General features: G+C 41.9%; 1 protein-coding gene, 2 non-coding genes and 1 pseudogene across 3 annotated transcripts; 1 reads left to right on the forward strand and 3 right to left on the reverse strand.

Moving 5' to 3' along the window:
* The first annotated feature begins 65 nt into the window (after positions 1-65).
* On the forward strand, positions 66-9,016 carry LOC105896124 (semaphorin-4A-like). The gene is made up of 14 exons (XM_031575840.2): positions 66-607; positions 3,590-3,744; positions 4,233-4,298; positions 4,483-4,581; positions 4,734-4,827; positions 4,946-5,065; positions 5,207-5,334; positions 5,635-5,816; positions 6,133-6,268; positions 6,418-6,607; positions 6,732-6,847; positions 7,138-7,301; positions 7,503-7,573; positions 7,781-9,016. Exons 1-14 carry the CDS (start codon positions 496-498, stop codon positions 8,413-8,415), a joined length of 2,268 nt encoding a protein of 755 aa, XP_031431700.1. The 5' UTR covers positions 66-495; the 3' UTR covers positions 8,416-9,016.
* Positions 9,017-13,169: 4,153 nt separating this feature from the next.
* Positions 13,170-13,336, reverse strand: LOC116222565 (annotated as a pseudogene).
* Positions 13,337-20,405: 7,069 nt separating this feature from the next.
* LOC116222562 lies at positions 20,406-20,571 on the reverse strand. Its single transcript, XR_004164725.1, has one exon. It is a non-coding gene; the product is annotated as a U1 spliceosomal RNA (small nuclear RNA).
* Positions 20,572-23,960: 3,389 nt separating this feature from the next.
* Positions 23,961-24,033, reverse strand: trnak-cuu. Its single transcript has one exon. It is a non-coding gene; the product is annotated as a tRNA-Lys (tRNA).
* Positions 24,034-25,586: the final 1,553 nt, after the last annotated feature.

Raw genomic sequence — 25,586 nt, forward strand, 5'->3', positions numbered from 1 at the left:
AGGAACAAATTAACCCAGTTAACACCAAACCTGTGTAAACCTATAATTCAGTTTAGAATTTTGCATATACCCAATTGTTTCCCTTTAATGTGTCTAAATATTTTATTTGTATGAACGTTTTTAGCTTTTCATTAAAATGTAATTCAAATTCTTCAACTTAAATATTCATAAATGATGTGACTTGAAAGTTCAGTAAGAATTATGTGAAGATTGTTAGACTTAGTTATCACTAACACGTTTAACCAACAAACAGCCTGTGGTTTCTAGACTTACAGAGAAGTGTGCCACTGTTTTCCTTCCTCATCTTGTGCTGACACCTCTGCACTGCAGAGAAAATGACACAAGCTTGCCACTGGTCTACATTGTCAGGCATCTGAGGCAACAACGAAACACCACTTTTCAGAATTGCAACTTAGAGATTTTCAGTTTGCTGGCTATCCCCGTTTATTTCTCATAAGAGCTGATTTCGATTTCTGGACGGGGGTTTGGTTCAGCATGGCGCACATGGCCAGACTCTGGGTAGTTGCAGTCCTTGTGGGGCTCATGTGGGTAATGGTATCCCATGGTTGGTTAACACCTCGTACCTCTTTCTCCATTCATGACAACGGTGAGTCAAGATCTTGTCTCTTGTTGATTAAAGCATTTAGTTTACCACTTCAACTGAAATTTAACTGTTCCACTGTACGACATGAAGGAGCTAAGAGGACAAGAAGGAATTCAGGCTGAGAGTTTGAGTTATTTGGAAATATTTGAAACTTTTTTACTTTGAAACTTTCTCGTGCTGTTTTTCTTTCAACTTTGTATCCAGAGGGTGCACATGATATGTGTCCAAGTATTTTTGGCTTCAGTTCAGCATTGTATGGTGATACTGCATGCTAACACTGATGTTTCTTCCCCTGCGAAATGGTTAATTTCTTTCAAAACTGTGACCTCAAATGACTTCCGTCCTGATCTGTGGATGATGAAAGCATATAGCAGGATATGTGAAATGGTCAGTGTTGGTGCATACATCTCGAGCTGTAGATTGTTTTTGCCAAACCTTGAAAACTGATGTCCGTTTACACTTTAATTTTTAAAAATGAGTGTGATTGATGGTTAATTATTACTATTTTTCTGAAAAACATCATGGCCCACTTTGTCCATTTTACCCCCCTTCTTTAGGAGTATAGTCTGTTGAAAAGTGTAGTTCAGTGGGTTCTTCTTGGTCCTCTCACTATGACTGTTTCTCAGAAGACTGGTTGAAACCACAATGGTGCTCGCACGATCCTGTAGAGATGGCAGCTCGCACGATCCTGTACAGCATGGCAGCTCGCACGATCCTGTAGAGATGGCAGCTCGCACGATCCTGTAAAGATGGCAGCTCGCACGATCCTGTACAGCATGGCAGCTTGCACGATCCTGTAGAGATGGCAGCTCGCACGATCCTGTAAAGATGGCAGCTGGCACGATCCTGTACAGCATGGCAGCTCGCACGATCCTGTACAGCATGACAGCTTGCACGATCCTGTACACCTATATCTTGCCTTCTATTGATGCCTGTCTTCTCCAGTTCTGGGACCCATCCAGTTTATTTTCTGTTTATTTATGTGTGTGCCACAGGTACAACACATATTGTTCTTCTTAATTTTTGTTATTATTATTATTATTATTTTGTCACCATTCTAGGATTCACAGGTCCACCCAAATGCAGTGTACTTGGCTTATATCCAGCTTTTTGATAGACAGGCTAATTTTCTGCCACTGGACTATTTCAGTAAATTAGCTGTGAAGTTTGACCCTATTAGCACTCTAATGCAAACAGCAGCTTACAAAGATGGGTAAAGTTATTTCTGCCCTTATTTTGCATTATTAACACCAGCCAGTTATGAAATTTGATTTGCATATCACATTTGTGTTGGTTTGCAATCAGTAAATAGCTCTGAATTGGTCCAGTATTGAGTTAGAATACTAAAACTGGCAACTACAAAACAGCTATACAATGGAATCCTATCAAGCATGCATGCACATCAAAGTACACTGCTTTTTTTAGCCCCTGACGGGCTAGTAAATGTTATTGTAAGGGTCTGACAACATGGAAAGGATCCCTACAGAGATTCACCTGCATCTGTTTAAAACTGTAAAGAAACTACAGGAAATTACTTTGCTCAGTCAGTGTTTTACTTTTCTCTTCTTCTGGTCACTAACGTAGCACCCTATGCAGTGGCTATAGTCGATTGGCACTACCCTGTAATGCTGGAGTGGGCACTCAAAGAAGAGCGCCTCCCTTCAATAATCGACTGATTTTGTGTTTAACAAAATCTACAAGAACACACCAAAAGATAGCCTTCACAAAATGCACGTCTTATTGAACTTATATCTGTTCTGTGTGGTGAGACACAAAGGATGAAAATGGTATTCAGATGACGATCCAAAGTCATCTATAAAATTGGAAATATATACACATTATAGTAAAATTAACAATAACATTAGCTATAATAATATGACATATGACAGATACGTTTTTAAGAGGTGAATCTTTAAACACTTTGTGATACTTCTTGTGTACCTTGGCTGTCACTTGATCGGATAGCTCTAGGTAGGTCATTCCACCACCGAGATACCACTAATGAAAGGAATCTTAAATGCCATCTCTTGCTGTGGAAAGAGGGCAAATACAACAGACATTCTTCAGAGGAACAAAGTGATTAAGTCCTTCTTAGATCTCAATAAGGTGCATTGCACACAATGAAGGGAGACCATCAACTAATTCTGTACATTGACTGATTCATGTTTTAATAGCAGACTGTGTGGGTCAGTGAGTCATTGGTGTTAGAGAATAGCTGATTTATTGTTCACCCAAGAGGTGGTAGGAGAGTCAAGTCTTTATTTCGTAGGGCAAAGTGTTAGTGTCCAGGTAATTGCATAGGTGACGATATGCAATGGCCGCTGCTGCGACGCTGCTGCTGCGGTACAATCACATTAGCGTCTTCTTGTGGAAATTTCTTGTTGACTCGTGTCATCTGATTCTTTCATGTATTTTGGGTGGTATTAAACCAGTGTGTACCATGGCACTGGAGTACATTCATGCAATAATACCCCTCTGCAGATTCCATAAAGTCAGATCAGAATTCAGGCAACATTTCAGCAGAATCTTACAATGAAATATGTAAAATGATGTCTCCACTGATATGCCTTTTTGTGTGTGTGTTGCCTTTGAGGTTATGTCGGTCTTGGAAACAAAAAAATGATCTGCTTAACCACAGGCCTCATCTCTAAGACACCTCTTACAGACATAGACAGGGGTTTAATGATCTATAAATATAGCTGTAGAGTTCTGAACCGATTGCATGCATGCAACGAATGTATGTGCGTGACAAAACACAGCAGAGCATGAGTGGTTTGAAACATACTGTGCTAAACAGGAACTGTATATATTGAGATGCTTTTGTCTCTCCATTTTCAACCTGGATTTTTGCTATTCATAAATAAAAGTAAACATGAATTTATCTTTGGCAAACAGCTGTGGGTTTACTGATGACTGCTACATATATTTGTTATTTTTTCTTACGCCTGTCGGAGAGACTGAAAAACTGTTACTCCTCTGCCACAGGAAGTTCTGTCAGAGTCGCGGCTCACTTCTCTGATGTCGAAAATGCCACCACACTGTTGCTAAGTGACGACGGGGCCACTCTGTATGTAGGGGCACGCAATGCTATTCTCTCACTGAATGTCAGCCAGCCTGGTGTTCTGACTTTGAAACACAAGGTGGGTATCTATTGGACAAAAATAGTCATTTAAATAACCATAAACTCTGTATTGCCGCAATGTGAGCTTTTCATCCAAATTACACAAAAACAAAGCTTTATAAATCACACTGTTAAAGCAATACTATGCAACAATTTGCCACTTTTTGAGTTAAGTTTCTATAGGCAACTAGGTTTGGTATCATCTTCAACTTCGTTGTCATGGTGTATGGTCATGCAAAGGTCAGATAAACGTATCTGTCATTCCCATTAGTCCCCACTATATAGTTCTGAGTTCTGGGATGGAACACCCCATGAACATCTATGGTAGTTAGCCCTTTTAGACCAAAACTCCTTACTGCGGCTTTAACTACTAATGGAATGTATGGTACCGTAGTCATTAACTCACCTCACTTCTCTCACCTAAAAGCTCTGTCACTGTCAGTAGTGCATTCATGTTCTTATTTGCATGTGATTACATTGTCCACCACTTTTGCTTCAAAACCTCAGCTTGACTGGACTCCATCTCAGACTGCTCTTGATAAATGCCTCAGACAAGGGAGCAAGAAAGCTACGGTATTTGTCACATTCACTCTTGTGTTAGCTAGTGTTTTCACTCACTTATGTGATCTCTTAGTTTTGCATCATGTGTCGATGAAATCGCTTGATGTTGTTCAAATAGTACATGGAAACATTATATAATGTGTGATGGCATACCTATCTATCCACACAAACGGTCAAAACTATGTTTTCTTCTCAGGTAAAATGTCCCAACTACATCCGCGTGTTGCAGTTCCTCAATGCCACCCACCTTTATGTGTGTGGGACCCATGCCTTCCAGCCACATGACACAATTATTGTGAGACACTTAATTTAAACGTACACAATGTCAAAATATTATGTTTCCGTCCATATTTCACAAATCTTATTTGCCTGTTGTGTGTCACTCTCTCACTCAGTCCCCCCTTCTCTTGTTCTGTATACCTCCCTCCCTCTGTTTGTTTCACTCAGGAGATGGAAACGTTTAGGCAACTTAGAAAACCAGAAGAGGCCAAAGGTCACTGTCCATTTAGCCCAGTGGAAAGAAATACAGCCATTTCAGTTGGTGGGTAGATTAAGATACAGCAAAATCAAGCATTCTACTTCTCTGTTTCCTGATCATCAAAATCTTCCCAAATATCGTCCATGAATTTTTAACCATACTTCAACATTGACTCCCACAGATGGTGAGGTGTACGTAGCCACAACCTCAGACTATCATGGGAGTTCCCCAAGTGTGTCACGTTTCCTAAGCAATGGACGTGTGGACGTGAGTCTTGAACACCCTATGAGAATTCTAGAAGGTTCGTTTGAAGACCCCCAAGCCAGCCACATAGCCTCCTTGCAGATGGCAGAGCACAGCGCACTCACATATATATGGCGCTCTCAATATCACTTGTCCTATCCTCATTCTCTGTCTCTCTTTGTCCTGGTCCCTATCCTAGAACCAACCTTTATCAAATCCACTGCCATACCTGGTGAAGAGAAGGTCTACTTTTTCTTCACTGAAACTAGTAATGAGTACCACTTCATGAGCAAGCTGATCGTGTCTCGAGTGGCCCAGGTCTGCAAGGTGGGTGCCTGTTGTCTGCCCTCCTGGGTGATGTGGAAATGCCGTTTCCCAAACTAAGATACATGAGGTGTACAGCATGTCAAGTGTGGGGTAACCAGTAGCCTACATTGTCACAGGAATTCTAGAGATCCTAGAGAAGTAGATCCTAGAATATTGAAACACTTTGTGTTTGCTGCTATTTTGTGCATGTAGTTGATTTTAAAATACCTCAGGGAGCTGTTTATGTTTCATTGTGAACACATACTGCATGATGTTGAAGGTCTAAAATGGATTCTTAACATTATGTCCATTATGCGGTAGGATGATGCTGGTGGGAAGCTAACCCTGCAGAAACGCTGGACCACGTTTGCTAAGGCTCAGCTGGTCTGCCCGCAAGGAAACGAGCTTCCATTTAATATCCTCCATGACATCGTGCAGCTGCCTCCTTTAGAGGGAGACTCTTCAGAAGACATCACCTTCTATGGCATCTTCAGCTCTCAATGGTCATTATTTTCAGTAACTCAACTTGTGTATGATTCAGTAATCATCTTCCGTTGTAAAACTGACATATCGCACACACATTTAGATTTTTGGTGCCGGGCAAAGCAGACTTTCACAAATTAGAGTTTTGAAAAATGAGAGTTCTGTCCTTCTGCATTCTAGTTTGCCACGGGGAAAAAACTGATAAGAGAATGAGTATTTATTGATCTTCTTCAGTAAATAATGATGCTCTTGGCTCTAAATGTCAAACATTCTACAGTAAAGTTAAATAAAGATTTTATATTATACTTAATGGTCAAACCCCCTCTTTCTTTCCAGGTCCTTGGCCACAGGAGTGTCTGCTGTGTGTGTTTTTAAGCTGCAGGACATTAAGGCTGCCTTCTCAGGGAACTACAGGACATGGAACATAGATAGATATACTTCACAGCCTGACAAAAGTCTCCGGTTTGGAGAGGTGAGATCACAACACCATACACAGATATTAAGCAGATATTCAAGGGTAAATAATAAAATGTATTTGACATTATATTGAGTGTATACTTTGTATACTATGTACATTACATACATTCAGTATGATATGAATATGATGTTTCTTTCTTTTAGTGTGGCTTGTCTAATGATGACAATGGGCGCTTGGAATTGGTGAAGAAAACTTTTCTGACTCAGAAGAATGTGCAGGCAGTAGACAACAGAATGGTTCTTTTATCTCCAGACCAGATGTATAGTCGTATAGTGAGTCAACAGACACGGGCAGCCAGTGGACAAGCTTATACTGTCCTCTTCTTACTCACTGGTGTGTATAAACACGAGGACATGATTCTGCTATATTGAAAGATTATTTGGTTGTGTTGTATCATTTCTGATGTTACATCGTATACTTGGTACATTCTTTGAACTCTTCTCTTCCATTCATTCAGAATCTGGATACCTTCATAAGGTGGTGTTGTCCAAAAGGGGTCCCCACATCATAGAAGAGATTCAAGTCTTCAGATCTCCACAAACAGTGAAAAACATCATTCTGTCTACATCCACAGTATGTTTATGCTGATACCTTGAATTTTTCCCTGTTGAGTCCCTGGATCCTTTGACCTTATCTGTGGTTTCGGATAAACTGATGAAAATAACTACTCTGTTCCTGGTTATGTGATACGTATCTTCATTATTGGTATTATTATTATTATTATCATTGTTATTTCACAGAAAGTACCAAACGCTTAAGTAAAGTCAGGTGTTTAACAGTCTTCTTGGGTCCTCTGAAAGAATGCTTCTCAATCACATCGTCACATTCATCCTTTAATGGGCGTATATTGTTCTTGTCTTCAGGGCATGGTGTTTGTAGGCTCACCAGAAGGTGTGTCTCAGGTGCCAGTATGTAACTGCTCATTTTATCAAACCTGTGCTGAATGTGTGATGGCAAGAGATCCCTTCTGTGGCTGGGTTCCCACTACAGGAGTCTGTGACAGTGTCTCCACCACCGTATCTGATGTGTGAGTAGCTATCACCTTAACATCTTTGTCTTCCCTGCATAAGCCCACATTTGTACCAGTTTTGTCTCAGATTCTACTCTTTGAATGCATCCACTACATTCCTGTCACTTTCCTGTCATACAGAAGGTATATCTGGACTATATACATACAGTATCTGTTGAAGTAACATCAGAAAAATGGCAACCTATCATCATTTTTCAGGCGGCAAGATGTAGAACATGGAAATACAGAAGGGCAATGTAAAGGCATTGATTCAGAGAAAGGTCCCCAAGGTATGAATGTTTCATATTGTATTTCTTATTGAGTTTCAAATCCTTTTGTTGTAGTTTAACAACTACAGTATTTATATATTGTCCATTTTTAGCGGGGGATGTTGAGGCTAGAGTCATGGATCATCAAAATAGCGAGACCCATGACTCATACCTTAAGTGATATCATAATGTGGGTCTCACAGTTACATTCTCATTCATCTTTTCCAGTAGTGGAACTCTACCAGGAACTCAACAGGCTGACATGGCTACGTTGCGCCAAACCTTCCAGTCAGTCACTTCTGACCTGGAGGTTCTTGAACGACAGTCTTCTGCCTCCAGCCATCTACTTACAGCCAGGAGACGGCAGCCTCGTCTTCATCGGCAGCTCACTCACTGTCGGGCGTTATCATTGTGTGTCAGTGGAGCAAGGCTTAGGGAAGACAGTGGCCATATTCTCAGTGAAACAGGGGGTCACTCCTCATGGGATCGGGTCCACCAGCGGACAGAGATACATCACTTCACAGTCTGGTACTCCGACAGAAACGGGTGTATCAGTGACACCTGGACTGAGCCCCAGCACAAGCCATACGACTAGCCACTCCAGTACATGCCAGGGATATGTCATCACCACGCAGATAGAGAACCTAGCTCTGAACTCATCCAAGGCTCAAATTACTGATGATGGCAATCCTCTCAAACCTGTCAAAAGCTACCACGGAGAGCTGGTGGCAGTCTCAGTCCTGCTGGCCGCCTGTGTGCTGACGCTGGGTGGGCTCTACCTGTGGCATCAGAGAAGCCTCCGCAGAGTTCAGTTAGGTTTGGGTCCAGAAAAAACTCTCTCTCTGGGGACAGTTGACCCTTGAGGATCCGGAGGGTATGGATTGTTAGTGCAACTGGAATGGCATCTGAATGAAAGGGTTTGTTTTATATAACAATAGAAATAAGAATAGCGATTCTACTTGCTTACTTGCACATTTCTAAAGGTATACAGTAGGCCTACACATTGTTTATCAGTTTCAGGCATTTTATTGCATTTACGTCATTTTTTACTTGTAATTGTAACCCTTGAGACAGACTGTGGACTGAATACAAAAGGGGCACAGGGAAGCATGCTGTTTTCACTACTCTTAGAGATACTTCATTCTGTCAGGTGTAGTTTATTTTTACGATGACCATTCCATTGAGAACAGCAATTGTAAAATATATTTTTTTAGACAATTATTTCTTCTATTTTAAACTTTTTTAAAATGTACATTCTTTCCTGTGGGTATAATGGAACTGCATATAGCATTTGTAATTCTAAAATATGCTGAGCTTCACAATTTAAGCAATCGACATCTGATTATTTTGTTATGTTATGATACTGTGAACGCACATTTATAACGATTTGACATCCTGTAAATTAAAATGGACACATGCCAATGGTCTGTCAAGAGTTAATAAAAAATGTTTAAGAGAATGCGACAATGACTGACAGAGGTAAAATACTGTACAGAGTAACCTAACCTGAACAGCCTATTCTTAAAATAGGCTATGGTTCACGCATCTACCATAATTTATAGCACATACCTGTGCAATCTCTTCACATTACTGATACCAATTTGATTTTCTCCCGTTATCCGTGTAGAGGGAGTCATTGATTAATTGGTTTGATACTCTTTGACAGTGCATGAACCACGTGACCGTTGAGGTGGTTAAACTTCCGTTAGCGCAACTTTTCTAGCAGGGCCCGCCTAAATAGCAGTTCTCTGCTATTGTGCAATCCAGTTAAGTTCCAGTTAATACATCCTTCTATTCACAAAACACAAAAGAACAAAGGAGAAATATACATTTTTGTTGTAAACAAACTTTTATTTGCAATAACCAATTAAACAACAACAACTATAGCATACTACATATATAATAATATATATCAGAAAACATATACAGAACTATATACAGAAAGTGTGAAACTGGGAGGGGAAGGTGAACTGGTGAACTGGGCCTGGTTGGGGGTGCAGATAGTGGGCACACATTAGCAGGGAGGAGAGGGTCAGTCGCAGGTCCAGTCCTTGCATCACCTCCACGCTGCCCTGCCTCTGTAGTCATTCAGGATGAGATCCCATCTGGACAGAGAGAGAGAGAGACACAGCAGCCTGTGAGAAAAGACAAAAATATATGTGTGAATATGTATGACATGGCACAGAGGGAAAGTAGTAAGACAATCCATTTTCCTGACCTGCTGGTTGGTGAGGGCCAGAGAGGGCTGGTTCATCAGCTCCCCCACTCTGCCATGCTGCCAACTCGGTCCATGCCTGGCACGCCAGAGTCATCCACAGCCTGAGAAAGAAAAAACTGATGAGTGACACATTTTGAAAACAGATGTGGGACAAAATGCAGATACAGTGATTTTATTTCTTTATACACAATTATGAATTTACATAACCCAGACTCATCAGGAGAGGCTGGGACACCTGGCTGCAGCATGGTGGAAGCAGTCAGGGAGGAGGCAGCAGCAGTCAGCCCCCCCCCCCCATATAGTAGGACCTTTGCCTGTAAATGCTTTGTCTGGTGACCATGAGGGGGCTGGGTACAGTACCATGTGTGTAATCAATTCCAGCCAGTTCATGATGTGTAAAAGGAGAGTATGATTATGGCATTCTGACCAACAAACCTCATCACTATTATCCTCACGCTTCCTTGAGAGCTGGGTGAGCATCTGCAGTAGTGTGGTTGGGGTGAGATAATGCAGACACCTGGGATTGTATTCTAGATACATATTCCAAAAAACAGAAGATTAGGCAAATGTTCCATTGGTGCAACCCACATACTCAGCTCTACTGCTCATCCCCTAAATCAGGGGTTTTCAACCAGGGGTCCGTGGCCCCCTGGTGGTCCGTGACGGCATTGCAGGGGGTCCGCGACATGAGCCTCTGTTGATCAGTTCACCATTGACTTGTTTTATCTTTATAAATATACCTGGGACTGAAGACATATTTATGTCAATCTAAATAGTCTGAATAGCCAAGGTGCATTGCCAAAAATACTGATGTAGACCCATATCATAAACCTTGGTTTACGGCAAAGCTCAGACAGCTTCGTAAGGCCAAAGAGGAGGCCTACAGGAGTGGGGACAGGATCCTATACAATCAGGCCAGGAACACACTGACGAAGGAGATCAGAGTAGCAAAGAGGAGCTACTCTGAAAAGCTTAAAAACAGGTTCTCATCCAATGATCCTGCGTCAGTGTGGAGAGGCCTGCAGGACATCACCAACTACAGGAAACCGTCCCCCCACACTGCAGAGAACCCTCAACTAGCAGACGATCTTAATGAGTTTTACTGCAGGTTTGATCACCCCACATCCACACCCCGCTCCAACTCAGACTTCACCCAACAAACTGCACCCCCTGCTATCACCTCCCCTCTCCCTCCTAACTCCCCCCCAGTACTGACGGTCTGTGAAGAAGATGTGTGTCAGCTCTTTCAGAAACAGAAGATCAGGAAGGCTCCAGGCCCAGACGGTGTGTCACCCTCCTGTCTGAAAGTCTGTGCTGACCAGCTGGCCCCCATCTTCACACGGATCTTCAACAGATCTCTGGAGCTGTGTGAAGTCCCCTCCTGCTTCAAGCGCTCCACCATCATCCCGGTTCCCAAGAAACCCTCCATCACTGGACTAAATGACTACAGGCCCGTCGCCCTGACGTCTGTGGTCATGAAGTCCTTTGAGAGACTGGTGTTGTCCCACCTGAAGGTCATCACTGGCCCCCTGCTGGACCCTCTGCAGTTTGCCTACCGGGCTAATAGGTCAGTGGAAGATGCAGTAAACATGGGACTGCACTACATCCTGCAACACCTCGACTCCCCAGGGACGTATGCAAGGATGCTGTTTGTGGACTTCAGCTCGGCGTTCAACACCATCATGCCAGAAGTCCTCCTCACCAAACTCACCCAGCTCACTGTGCCCGCCACCACCTGTCAGTGGATTACGAACTTCCTGACAGATAGGAAGCAGCAGGTGAGGCTGGGTGAAATTACATCCAGCACCCGGACAGTCAGCACTGGTGCCCCCCAGGGATGTGTGCTCTCCCCACTGCTCTTTTCTCTGTACACAAATGACTGCACCTCAGGAGACCCGTCTGTTCAGCTCCTGAAATTTGCAGACGACACAACAATCATCGGCCTCATCTGAGATGGAGATGAGTCTGCATACAGGAGGGAAGTTGAACATCTGGCCCTGTGGTGTAGTCGCTACAACCTGGAGTTGAACTCGCTCAAAACTGTGGAGATGATAGTGGACTTCAGGAGGAGCCCCCCATCACTGCCCCCCCCCCCCACCATACTGAACAGCACTGTGTCTGCTGTGGAATCCTTCAGGTTTCTGGGTTCCACAATCTCCCAGAACCTGAAGTGGGAGCCAAACATCAATACAGTCCTCAAAAAGGCCCAGCAGAGGATGTACTTCCTGCGCCAGCTCAGGAAGCACAACCTGCCTCAGGAGCTGCTGATCCAGTTTTACACTGCAGTCATTGAGTCTGTTCTCTGCTCATCCATTACTGTCTGGTTCGGTTCTGCCACTAAACTAGACAGGAACAGATTACAACGGACAGTCAGGTCTGCAGAAAGGATTATTGGTGCTGACCTGCCCACCATCCAGGACCTGTACACATCCAGAGCCAGGAAACGGGCAGGGAAAATCATTGCAGACCCCTCACACCCTGGACATAATCTGTTCCAGCTCCTCCCCTCTGGCAGGCGCTACAGAACTATGTACACAAAAACCACCAGACACAGGAACAGTTTTTTCCCCCTTGCCGTCACTCTAGTGAACAGTTGACAGATTATTATATTTTATTATTATATTATACATTATATTTATTTATTATCCTAAACTGTTGCATGCATATTTTTCAGTTTAAGTACATTGAGAGCAATTAAACCCAGGAAAAATTCCTTGTATGTGGAAATGTACTTGGCCAATAAAGATGATTCTGATTCTGATTCTGATATCTAGCGACGAAATTACACTGACAAGTGCTATAGGCAGAATACATGCGCGGGGGGGGAGGGGGCGTGGCAGCGGCGGTTAGTTGTCTACCCTGATAATTTCACATATTTAAGTGTTATAGGCAGAATATGTGTGCGGGGGAGGGGGCATGGCAGCGGCGGTTACAAACATGAAAAGAAGGGTACGGGACTGTAAAATGCTTTGAGAATCACTGGCACATCAGTGGGCCGCGGAGTACTTTCTAGTTCCTTACAAATGTGGTACCATTTAAAAGGGAAATAAACAGGCTTTCCAACAGTATAAGATGTATTGCCAAGAAGCATTGTTACAACAAGGAAATAATCTACCAAACACTAAATGTCCTTACTTTTTGTGCTATGTTTATAATGAAATATTTGCCGTCTGTTGTGATTGAGTAAAAAACATAGTAACGGTATGCAGTCTCGAGTTTTGTACAAAACAGTTGTAGAGAACTGTACTACAATTATCCGTGAAGACAAAACGCGTTTGCGTAAGAGTTCAGAAGCGAAATTATAGTAGTGGCTTACCTGCATGCTGTTTCGTACCCTATTCTATTCAAACGACCTCAGCCTACTGATCGGAACACTTCCTTTTCACATGATTATTCTCCCTGGAGTGCACCGTTCCTGGAGGTACTGCAATACCAGGTCGATGCGTGGAGTGGACGGATCAAGCCCCTATTCCATCTCCCAGTTCCAAAAATCAATTTAATATATGGTCCCCGGGTAGGGTATATTAAACTGATAAGAACAGATATTTTCTTTCGAAAAAATGTATTGTCACCATACGGTTCTTTTTATTTCATTCTTACATTGGTTTCATTTCGTTGGTTTCATCTCACTTTCTTCATTCCTTTTCTTTTTACAGGTTTTTCACTTTTTCACCTTCTTAAAAGTCTTTTTAGCATAAATACATTAAAACAGGTTGTGTGTGCGTTTCTGTGTATATAAAAGTCCATGAAGTGCTTGTAAAAGACCATGTTTATGTGGTAAAAACAGTGAGTGGTTAAGGCCCAATGCAGACGGAGTCTAGTTTGCCTGAACCCGGAGAACCCCGTCTCCGGATAGCCCTATCGTGCAGACGAACGCACTGTATCCGCACACTGTATCCGCACTCTCTCGAATCGGGGGTCCAAAGTGAGTAACCTCGAAATCCGGTTGCGGTTGGTGTTCGTCTGCACGCTATCCGCATACCTAATCGGATTGCCCCACGTGATCGCATCATTAGACCAGCCAGAACAACGGACACAACCTGCATTATTTAATAACTGAATGGGTTGCCATGGCGCAGTGAGTTTGGCAGCCAGTTATAACAGCTCTCCAGTTTAAAAAAAATAATTCTTCCTATTACCTTGCTCCTTTTCCACGTGAATTTCCCTAACGGGATTAATACAAATGTATCTATCTATCTGTTAGGAAAGGGATGACATTAACAAGCCACACTTTAATCTATCACTGTTTAATCTATTTGCATCAGACCATTTTTCAAAAACCAGTTTTTAAAAGTGTCAGCAATAGCCTATATGAGCAAATCTGATGTGAAAAGAAGGAAGACGGAAGTTTCAAAACAGATTTTTTTTTTCTTCAGGTGCTCTTAGCTAAGAGGCCGAGAAGCGATGCCGACTGTCTCAATGAGAGACGCAACCGATTCGCCGTCTTAATCTTCACGATCAGGGTATTCTTAATAACTTACACATTTTTCTGGGCAAAGACGCCGGAAAATGTGTTCCTTCACATTGCAGAACCTATAGCGTTTGAAAATCCCCTACAACATTTCATGTTTCGGCATTTAGAGCAAATGTTATGAATGAGACGTTACATGAGACAACCCCTCGACCAATCACATACGCGTATGAAGAAACTATGAATATGAATGCAATTATAAGGGAAGTTAACGGATAATGTCTCTGGATGTAAGGCTGTTAAACACAAGCATTATATAGAAGCTGTTACAAATGGCTATGGTTTCAGGATTAACATTTAATTAAATAGGGATCACTCCCCCCAGTGGATAAAAGTGGCATTGCAATGTAAATACAGCACTTTTTGGATTTTCGCCTTTGGCATACCACACATCTATCTGCAAGGTAATAAACTAGTCAAGTGGCTCCTTTTGCGAATGAAAATAAATAAAAATGTTTTAAATGCATCTTGAACTTTTCAGAGAGTTCTCAGAACGACAGCTTAGAAAATGTGATTATAAACATGAACACCCCCAAGGTCACCCATATACAGCCTAAGGGCCGAAACACACCAAACGCGTTTTTAAAAACGGGACGCTAGCAAATGCATTGTTTCCCATGGTACGGCGCGCCTTGCGTGTGCGCCGTTTCTCCGCCACGCGTTGCGTCTTTCTAGCGTTTTTTAGATGCGCTTAAAAGTTGAACTATTCTCAACTTTCCAGCGCAAGGCGCGGAGGCGCACCGCTCATCAATGTCACACTCGGCCCAGGCAGGTTGCGCACGCAGCTCCGCTTCCTAGGCGCAGGGCAAAACAGCCTGATGATCCTGCGAATGTTTTGCCCGCCGCACTTTGCGTTTTAAAAACGCGTTTGGTGTGTTTCAGCCCTAACACGAGTAGCCTAGTTTAGCGACAAGCGATTATCCCCATCACAGAATTTTGACGATGCGTAGTACAATGATCTGAATGCAGTGTGGTTAACGTAACTAAACCGCATTTTTCACGCTAGTAATGTTAACTGCCATAATCTGCAAGTGATGCATTTAATCTTCCATCAGTAGCCTACGGGTCGTGTTTATAGTTGCAGAAGGGCCTTTTTTAATGATAGGTTAGCCGAGGGCATATCGGATGGCCCTATTGCATGTATTCTCGTTTAAGACGTTGATCTAGCTTTCAAATTGGCTACAAGAACGTAGCCCAGTTCAATGTCATTGTCAAAATGAAACTCTAGAAAGAAAACGCTATACGTGTATAAGATATCTCACTTTCAACAGATATCTCACTTTCAAAGGTTGCCATCGTTCAGTGACAACAAGACCGAGTAAATAAACTGGACTGGACAAACCATGGGCTAAGAGACAGGCATACCCTTCTCATTGATCACACACACACACACACAGACAACACCACTACTGAAAAGAGTTAATCATATTTTTTGTACAGAGATTTATACGGAGTATCAGTCGGGGATACAAGTTTTTGATAACATTAGGTGGATATTTCATGTTTGTTAATGTCTTTGTTAAAAATAAATCTTCAGAATCATCTCCGTTGGAAAACCCTACAATCTGAGTTGTATTGGAAAACCCTACAATCTGCTTTGATAAAAAATGTTTTTCCATCAATATGTATTTATGTAAGGTAAACATTATTTAGCTTCTAAGCACATTTTACAAAAAGATAATTTAAAAATCTATCCAACATACTTGTCAAGTAATGCCAAATGTAATAAAATGACTATCTAAAACTCTTGTGATATTAGTACTATATGATTTTAGAGTAAAAGAGTCCAAAAGCATATAACATTACAAATAGCTATAAGCCTATATGGTTTAATTTTGGATGCGATTATGAGGGGGTCCTCGGAAAATGTTCTGCCCTTTGAGGGGTCCCTGGCCCCATAAAGTTTGAGACAATTGACTCCCAAAACCAAAACTTCAAATCAGTCGAGTCTGGATTCCTACTGTATGTTGAGAAACAGGATAGGTACTGCATATCCTTTTTGAAACATGCACTGCAACGTTAGCATATTAACCAATTCCATGATTACTCCACATTGCAATGACAAAGCACAGGGACCTGCTGGGTTTTAGTTCAAGGTGCAGTCTGTGATTCTGGCGAAAGGCTGTTGAGATGAGTTTTTTTTTTTGAGTGCACACAAACAACAAAACACCTAGGGGACCGTGAGGAAAAGTTTGCCTTGAATTTGACTAGAATTGGATTAGAATGGCAGACTGCTCCTTTAATACAAAAAAATGATCGTATAATAATAATAATAATTTCAATTTACTGTCTGAAATGTAAATGGTAAACAACTGCATGAAGTTCATGTCTATCCATATCATATCATATTGATTAATGAAGCTTTTTGAGCATAACTGAAATGTTTCAGCAAGTTCCATATAACCAGTGCTGGAAATGAGCCGCATGAGTCAAGTCTCTAACATCGTCTATTGCCTACCTTATCTTGCTGAATCTGTGATACGTGAAACTTTCGATTGTTGACAGACACTCATTTGGGCCCAAAATCTCAACATGTAGGCATGAAAGAAGTGCATCAAATACACATTTCAGGATGTCTCGTAGTGAGGGGCTTTGGTTAAGAGGGTTTATTGGCACCTCATGACTCCTATATTTAGTTGTGAATGTTCTTGAGTGTACATACTTGCTAGCTACTAAGATCTCAACCATAATTGGCTACATTATCATTACAGCAACTCCTGTAAGCAGAGTCCCTGCCATCATGCTTGTAGAATGGGACTCAAACCTTAGAAGAACATCAAAATGACTTACTAGCAGCAATGCATGTATAACCAAAATTCAAAATTGAAGTAAACCCTGCCTCATGTCTAAGACACAGCTGGCAATAAAATAGTAATTTGAGTAAAACAATAATAATAATAAAAGGGGGCGGGGGGGGGGGGTGACTTTGCTAATGTATGTGCACTAAAGTATTCTTGGGGGCGGGGGAAATAACATTCTTTGTATATACATATAAAGCGCTTAGCATCCAAGCAACTGGAATAAATCACATTGATTAATGAAGCTTTTTTAGCATAGCTGAAATGTTTCAGCAAGTTCAATATAACCAGTCCTGCCCATGAGCAAAGTCTCTAACATTGTCTATTTTGTTACTGCCTACCTTATCTACGTGAAACTTTCTGTTGTTGACAGACACCCATTTGGGCCCAAAATCTCAACATGTAGGAATAAAGTACTGCATCTAATACACATTTCAGGATGTCTTGTAGTGAGGGGCTTTGGTTAGGAGGGTTTATTGACTCATACATTTAGTTGTAAATATTCTTGAGTGTTACTACTTCATAACTACTAGGATCTCAACTATGTAAATTGCACTATATAATTGGCTACATTATCATTACAGCAACTACTATTAGCAAAGTTCCCTGCTGTCATATAGAATGGGACTCAAACCTTAGAAGAACGTAAAAATGACGTACATGTAGCAATGCATGTCAAGTCTATACCTCATCAGCAATTGAGGTACTGTTAAACTCTCAACATGTCAGACAAGACCATCCCTACAAAATCGCTACGCCATCAACTGCTACCCACTCTTGACTTACAGTTTTCCTCCATTGCTTTGGCTCAATTCTTGAAACAGAAATTACATTCTCAAAGCTCTAAGTGCTTTGGGCAAAATAGCCTATATGGTTCAGCACAACTACATAGATCACCTTCAGAAGGTCATATCACACCCAAAACAGTTAACTCAAGCTTCAAAACCAAATCATTTTCTCATATAAATAGTCAGTGCCCCCAAAATGAAAAGTTCCTTCTCTATTGCTGTGGCTCATCTCTCGAAAAAAAAAGGACATTCTCAAAGCTTTAAATACATTTGCCAAAATAACCTAGATGGTTTAGTAAAACACTATGGCACACCTGCAAAAGGTCATATCTCTCCCAAAACAGACAACTCATCAGTCAAAACTAATTCCTTTTCTCATACAAATAGTCAGTGCCCCCAAAATGAAAAGTCCCTTTGGCATTGTTTAAACACTGCAGGTCAAAACGTTTAGATGTTTTGTCAGTATGGCAGTGGACCATAGAAATATCCCTCATGTGCACATTTCAATCTTGGCTTAGTCCTTTGACACTGAATGGTTACTGTAGTAGATGTTTTCTTTCCAGAATACTATGTGTATCAAACCAAAAAAAGATGAATTCAAGAGGAGCCAACAAGGTTTCACATCACATACAGTATTGCACTCATACTGCCATGGAAATTGTTACAGTAATTGTTACAGTAATTGCCAAACAGAAACAGAAAATGTGTACAGCACAATATACTGTCAAACAATAAGCACATCAAAACTAAAATGATGTATAGCCTACACTACTGTAACAACACATACAGTAGGAAAGTAAAGCAAAGCTGGAGTTTAGTTTTCGTCCTCACTCTCCTGCTCATCCTCGCGCTCTTGTCTGTCTCGCCACAGATTTTCATCAACATCACATCTGATGTTCACCCTTGCTATGCAACGGGGGAGGAATCGTTGTGCATGCCGCAACCATCCCTTACACTGATCTGCTGTGACATCGACACAAGCAGCATCCATTGACTGGAGAAGGGACCTCTGGTTTAGAGGACGATGCTCATAGACCCTCCACCTCCATGCAGAAAAAAAACTCCTCGATAGGATTGAGGAATGGGGAGTAAGGTGATAAGAGCACCATCAGCATCCTTGGATGGGCAGTAAACCACTCCCTGATGAGCGGGCCCACGGTGGAAGCTAACATTGTGTTAGGGAATTTCTCACCCTTTATCAGGACTGTATTAACCTCAGAATTAAGACTCACACAACCAAGAATATAATAAATAATTGACTTTTACTCTGGCAAAGAGGAGTGCATGGTTCCAGACCGCTGTTCCCACATACACTGCCTCTCTGGTCAAATGTAACAGACTTTATGGAAAGAAAATGTTCACAGTTCATGCAGGAAAACACTCCCATCTTGTACCATCTCGTCCTTGGTTCCAGAGATAAGAATGTTTACCTACCCCCAAAAAACCCTGACTCTGTCTCTTACAACAATAAATCAGTCTTAACCTAAACATTTCATGACACCTCTGAATTCCAATCTCCTTTTCTCACAGTTTCATACTTCCTCTCACAGAACAATGGAAACAGCTTAGTCTTATATTTAACACTACTAAAATCAAACTAAAACATATCATGATAATAATTATATAAGCATATTTCTTTCACACATTGTCCCACACAATGACAAATGTAGGCAAGTGAGGCCCTACCAAACCCCCCTCATGTAGAGGGATAAGATCAGAGTGCAGGCGGTCCAAGAACAACAGGTGCTTCTGGGTGTTGTATGGGCCAAGACTGGGAATGTGGGTGACTACACCATTCTCTGAAATGGCAGTACACATGGTGATGTTGCCCCCACGCTGGCCTGGGACATCCACCCTTGCTCCTCTTCCTCCTCTTCCTCGAGCAGGCAGTTGCCCTTGGTTGTTTCCCTGGCCAGGTGCTTCCATGTTCATAAATTGTACTGAACTTGGTCAAGCTCTACATTATTTGATGGAAGCATTTATACTCCTGGATAGGACCTGTCAGCTAACTAATCTTACTGTGTGATCGGTGATCGGATGTGTGAATCTCCCCCTTGATTAGTAAAGTTCTAGTTGCACCTGAAAATTAAGCCGATGATCCAAGAGATCCATATTACAGCATATACCATGAAGTTTTCCATGGTATTATTTGCCTGAAGGATTTTGACAGTGGAGTGAACTATTGTGCAGGTGATGATGTACATAAGGAAATTATGCCAACATGTTTTGCAGAGACCAACGACTTGACTGAGAAGCAACAGTCAGTTTAGACCAGCAAGATATATTCAATTGGTAATTGGGCTAACTGAAGGCAATTGAACCTAACCATTTGCAAAGATGTGCTAAATCATTTGAAATTTGTGCGAACTGTAGGCAATTGTACTTGTTATTTACAAGAATGTACTAATACAATTGCAATTTGATTAAAGGTATGAGAAATTAAAATCTGTTGTGAACAAGTGCACAATTGTTTGGAGGTTTGAACGTGTTGTTTTGAGAATGTATTTTCTGTTTCGTGAAACGGGTCAAAGCAATGGGGAAAACCTGTAAGTTACATTTTTGTCTTTGAACATCGTTTCAGGGGATAGCGCGAACGCAGTCCCCAACTACCACAAATTATGCAGTCGAGATTTCTACATTTGAGAAATTCGCTCGGGTCAGCAACGGCCGGTTGTGCAATGGCCGAGCCTCGCCAAGGGTGAACCACCTTCTTGATCTTGGTATTTCCCCTGCCAGGTAAGTATGAGTTGTTCACCTCAAGCGAGAGTACCAGACTAACTGCCATACATTTCACCCAGATGGTGGTACTATGACTGTATTACCGGTTGTGGTGTTTAGTTGTACGTATATTCACAAGCACTTAATGGATGTTAACTGGACCATACACGAATCATATTGTGCTGGGAATAAGACGTAAAACAGACCACACACTACAAGAGTGTACCATGTTGTACCATCAGCCATCACGCTATACACAGAGCAACCCATTTGATCATATTAGCTAAAAAAAGGATTCAATAGCCCAGAACCATAAAAGTAAGGATACATCTCTATTTGTACACCTAAAGGCACTACCAGAGAACTACCAATTGCTATATCAACACATGTGGCCGACCATTAATTATGTATTTAAACATCGTCAGGAGGATCAAATAGCTGTCGAGTTAGCAGCATAGTATATTGTTTACATTCAGACGTCCAGCAACTGTTTTAATAGGCGAGCCTGTGAAAGATTGGGACGCTTCTAACGATCATATTTATGAAAAACTTTTAAATTGTGTAAATAGTGAATAAACAGAGGCAGGTTTGTATTCTGAAAGATGTTTTGGCATTTCTAAATGACTACAACGGGAAAAGCCTCTCGCATCCAATTCCAAACAACGGTTCCAGCCCGCGACGAGGATGAAGTGCACACAAGCATATCTATATATGTCTATGCACACAAGTGCGTATATCTACATTTGACAGTTTAAAAACGTTTCTAATGTTTACAGATAATATATACAACGTATTGTATAACAAGATATGGAAGATATGGTGGTCTGGAATGGACGGAGCACAGGACACTGCGTTTAGATACTAGTCTGCGACTATTTCAAACAAAACACAGTAGAGGTTTTTACAAAGCAATATTCCCACAAGGTTTGGTTTTATTACCTAAATATTTTGTAGGTAAATTGACAAAGTGACGTTTTGTCCAGTATACATTTGCAATCATTTCTGAAATTTCACCGATTAAAAAAAAAGATAACGCCTCACCCATTAAGTGGCTACTGAATATGGCTACAAGCTATATACCCCCCCCCCGCCACATGCCTATATGAATCAGATAGAATAAATTAACAAATTATACATTTAATTAATCAGCCCATGACTGACTGCCGCAACATCTATCATTATTTTTTGGGGAGTTCACAAGCTAATGTGCAACATTAGCGCAGCACTGCAACCGAACTTGCTACTTGAACGTTGCTCCAGCCAAACTTGATTTTCCTGACCACGCCCCCCATGCGACTTTACGCATCCGATTTAACGCATGTAATTTGTGCCGTGGACACGTACAGTTAATCAGAGCTTTTTAGTGCCCGACCTGAGAATGGGAATTATAAAATGGAGGCGAAAGAAGCAGCCAATATAAGGCCTTTAAATTTAAGGTCTACATCGTGCACATAACTTTCTTTGTAGTCGCAATTCCGTCTATAAGTGAAAGTAAGAATCCTAATCAAACATAACAATTGAATAGAGCAATACATTAATAAAGCAAACCTGTACTTTTAACAAATTATAACATATATAAAGTTTCATTAGCAGCGCTTTACGCAGGCTAAGTAGGCTATTAAGAGACATATAACATCAGTCTGTGCATGTGTGACCCCATCTAATGAGGCCTCTGCTAACTCTCCTTCTAAAACATCCACAAGAAGTAAAGACCTCACCTGTCCAGCTAGAAAGGAGCCGATGAGTCTAATCAGTGTCCAGTCTCCAAAATAAAGTTTCACAACTGGCACCTCTTCGAGAAGTATAGGCTATGTCATAAACTCCATGGAAACGGCAATGGTGCCTGCGTCTTCTTGGTATTCCATAACGCTGTGTAATGACCCGCTCGATCCAAATGTTTTTGTTACAATGCAAATGTACAAAAAAAACAAAGCAATATCACTCAATTATGACAAGCTTGGTAATTACATTCAATCACGTCCATCCGCTACCGAAAATGACCAAGAATGGGCCAATCAGAAAGCCATTTCAAGATTGGCTGCAGAGTTCACGAGCCATCAAGAATTAGCCAATCAGACACCTGCCCACCACCTAGACACTTCGGCAACCTCCCCATCTCCAAGACCCATAGCAACCACAGCAGCAGATTACATCTTCAGGACTAGTTAAAGAAAAGAAAAAGTACTTTTTTCCATCTTAGTATTTCTGGGCTACTGCAAGACTTGTACTCTGGCATGCAGTTAGTGTTTATTTGAGGTGAAAATTCTGGTAGCAAGACATTTTGATTGACTCTTTGATTGAGAGCCCATCCCGGAGGAACACATGGTGCTCAAGACGGACTCATCCTGAAATGCCTGGCCGCCGCTTCAGATCCAGTGAGTGTACACGCGCACACTAACACTCTTTCTTTCACTTTCTGTCTCTCTCTCTCACATACACACAAACACACTCTCTCTCTCACACACACACACACACACTCTTTGTCACTCATTCTCACACACTCCACTTGTTGTAGACCAGATAGTGTCTGGTTTGGTTAGACTTTCCTCCTCCATCCTCTACAGTAGAGAGAGTGGTGGCTCAACAAAGATAATGACAATCTGATGGATTAGTAATTTTACTATGTTCAAAGTATTAGCATTACTATACATTTGATATAAACTACAAAAAACTAATTTTACATAGAAAGTTGTAATTCATTTTTAATCCCCAAGTATTTCCAATGCTTTCTACTCATATATTTCACATTAACACCTCAATGGGGATACGAGTCCTCTTTTGGGAATCTAAAATCGCCGAAAACGAGAAGCGGCAAAGAACCACCGTTGCTAAAGGGTCAACAGAGACGAATGGTCGAAAAACGAGCAACCACCAAGATTGAGCTGTTGCCAAAGGGTCAACAGAGAAGAATGGTTGAAAAACGAGCAACCCCCAAATGGTCACATTTGAGCCACCTCATCTATGTACCAAAGTATTTTTTCAAACTCATCATAGTGCATTGGAATCCCATCTGTTGGATAATTCCATTGGTGTTGGAATGGGGCTTCTATCTTGCCCAGGTCGAGAGTTATTCACGTATAAGGAATGCATGGCGAGCTACAATGGGTGGTGGCAATCAAAGATGTTGAGCAAGCGTCTTCACTTAAAATGAACTGGTTTTCCAAGTTCTGTATCACAGGGCACTTGTGCGCCGGCAAGGGCAATTACCTCAAATGGAAGAGCGCTCGCTTAGCATGCGAGAAGTAGCGGGATCGATGCCCGCATTCTCCAGAGGCTTGGGCTGTAAAATGCTTCCTTTTCATCACCAGACACCTGCTCAGGCAGAGCCTTGCATGAGGCTCCTTGTGCTATTTCTCGGAGTAGTGCGTCCTTGGCACAGACGACTTTTTTGACCATGGCGAATGCGAAAAGACAACGCCCAACGTGGGGCTCGAACCCACGACCCTGAGATTAAGAGTCTCATGCTCTACCGACTGAGCTAGCCGGGCTAATGCGGCCAAATGGCCAAACTCCTGTCTCCGATTGGTCCAATCTTAAATCCCTCCGCCTCCTTGCGCAGTCTCTTTGGCGCAATTGGTTAGCGCGTTCGGCGCCAGTTAACCGAAAGGTTGGTGGTTCAAGCCCACCCAGGGACGACATGCTCCTTTTCTGCGAGAATCTTACCACTGAACCACCAACAGAGAAAAATGGTCGAAAAACGAGAAACCACCAAGATCGAGCTGTTGCCAAAGGGTCAACAGAGAAGAATGGCCAAAAACGAAGAAACCACCAAGATCGAGCTTTTGTCAACAGAGAAGAATGATCCAAAAAGAGCAACCCTCAAAGACCCACACATTTGAGCTGCCTGAATCCAATTGAAAACCTCTGGAATGTGATCAAGAGGAAGATGGATGGTCACAAGTCATTACACAAAGCTGAGCTGCTTGAATTTTTGTGCCAGAAGTGGCATAAAGTCACCCAACGGCAAATTGAAAGACTGGTGGAGAGCATGCCAAGACACATGAAAGCTGTGATTGTAAATTATTCCATCAAATATTGATTTCTGAACTATTCCTTAATTAAAACATTAGTATTGTGTTGTTTAAAAATGTATATGAACTTGTTTTCTTTGCATTATACAACATCTGGAAACACTGCATCTTTTTTGTTATTTTTGACCAATTGTCATTTTTCTGCAAAGAAATGCTCTAAATGACGATATTTTTATTTGAAATTTGGTAGAAATGTTGTCAGTAGTTTATAGAATAAAACAAAAATGTAATTTTACATTGTAATGTAACACTTACAAACAAGGCTGACTGCAGTCAGTTTTTTATTGCACGCACAACTCACGTGTTATATATATGGAGGTGACCAGGACACACACGCAGGCCTGAGGTCGCCGTGAATTTTTGCTCTGCCTTTAACCCATCCCGGATCGTCCCACCTCCAGGATCCCCCAGGAGCAGTGGGCAGCTTCTCAGCGCCCGGGGACCAAGTGCACCGTCCGTCTCGGGCAGGGACGGACAGGATTGTTCTGTTTGCATGTTTTTCTGTTGGGGTTCTTAGCGGAGGAAACCCCTTGTGAACACGGGGAGAACATGCAAACTCCACACAGAAAGGCCCGGGAGAAAGGCCCACTTGAGCACTGTGCACTCTGGGGAGGACCTGCCCCCCAGAGACAACAGTGCCCCATGCGGAAATCGAACCCATGACTTTCTTGCTGTGAGGCTGCAGTGCAAGCAGTGCAAGCAACTGAGCCACCGTGCCCACCTTACCAATAAATACCAATAAATAGTAAAACCAGAGAATCTGATAATTTTGAAGTGGTCTCTTAATTCTTTCCGCAGCTGTATATATAACCGAAACTTAGAATTTCCACAGTCATGGATTCGTATCACGTCTGTGGTGTGTCTAAATTATTTAAAAAAATCAGTTTCCTATGTGTCGGGTCATTGTCACCTTGTATTGTTCCCAATACAGATTGTTCATCCACAGTCTCCTTACTGACCTCACAGAAATGATGCAGAACAAAGCGGGCGTAAATTACATGGGGCAGGTC

Source organism: Clupea harengus, chromosome 11 (assembly GCF_900700415.2).
Source record: "Clupea harengus chromosome 11, Ch_v2.0.2, whole genome shotgun sequence".
NCBI classification, from domain to species: Eukaryota; Metazoa; Chordata; class Actinopteri; order Clupeiformes; family Clupeidae; genus Clupea; species Clupea harengus.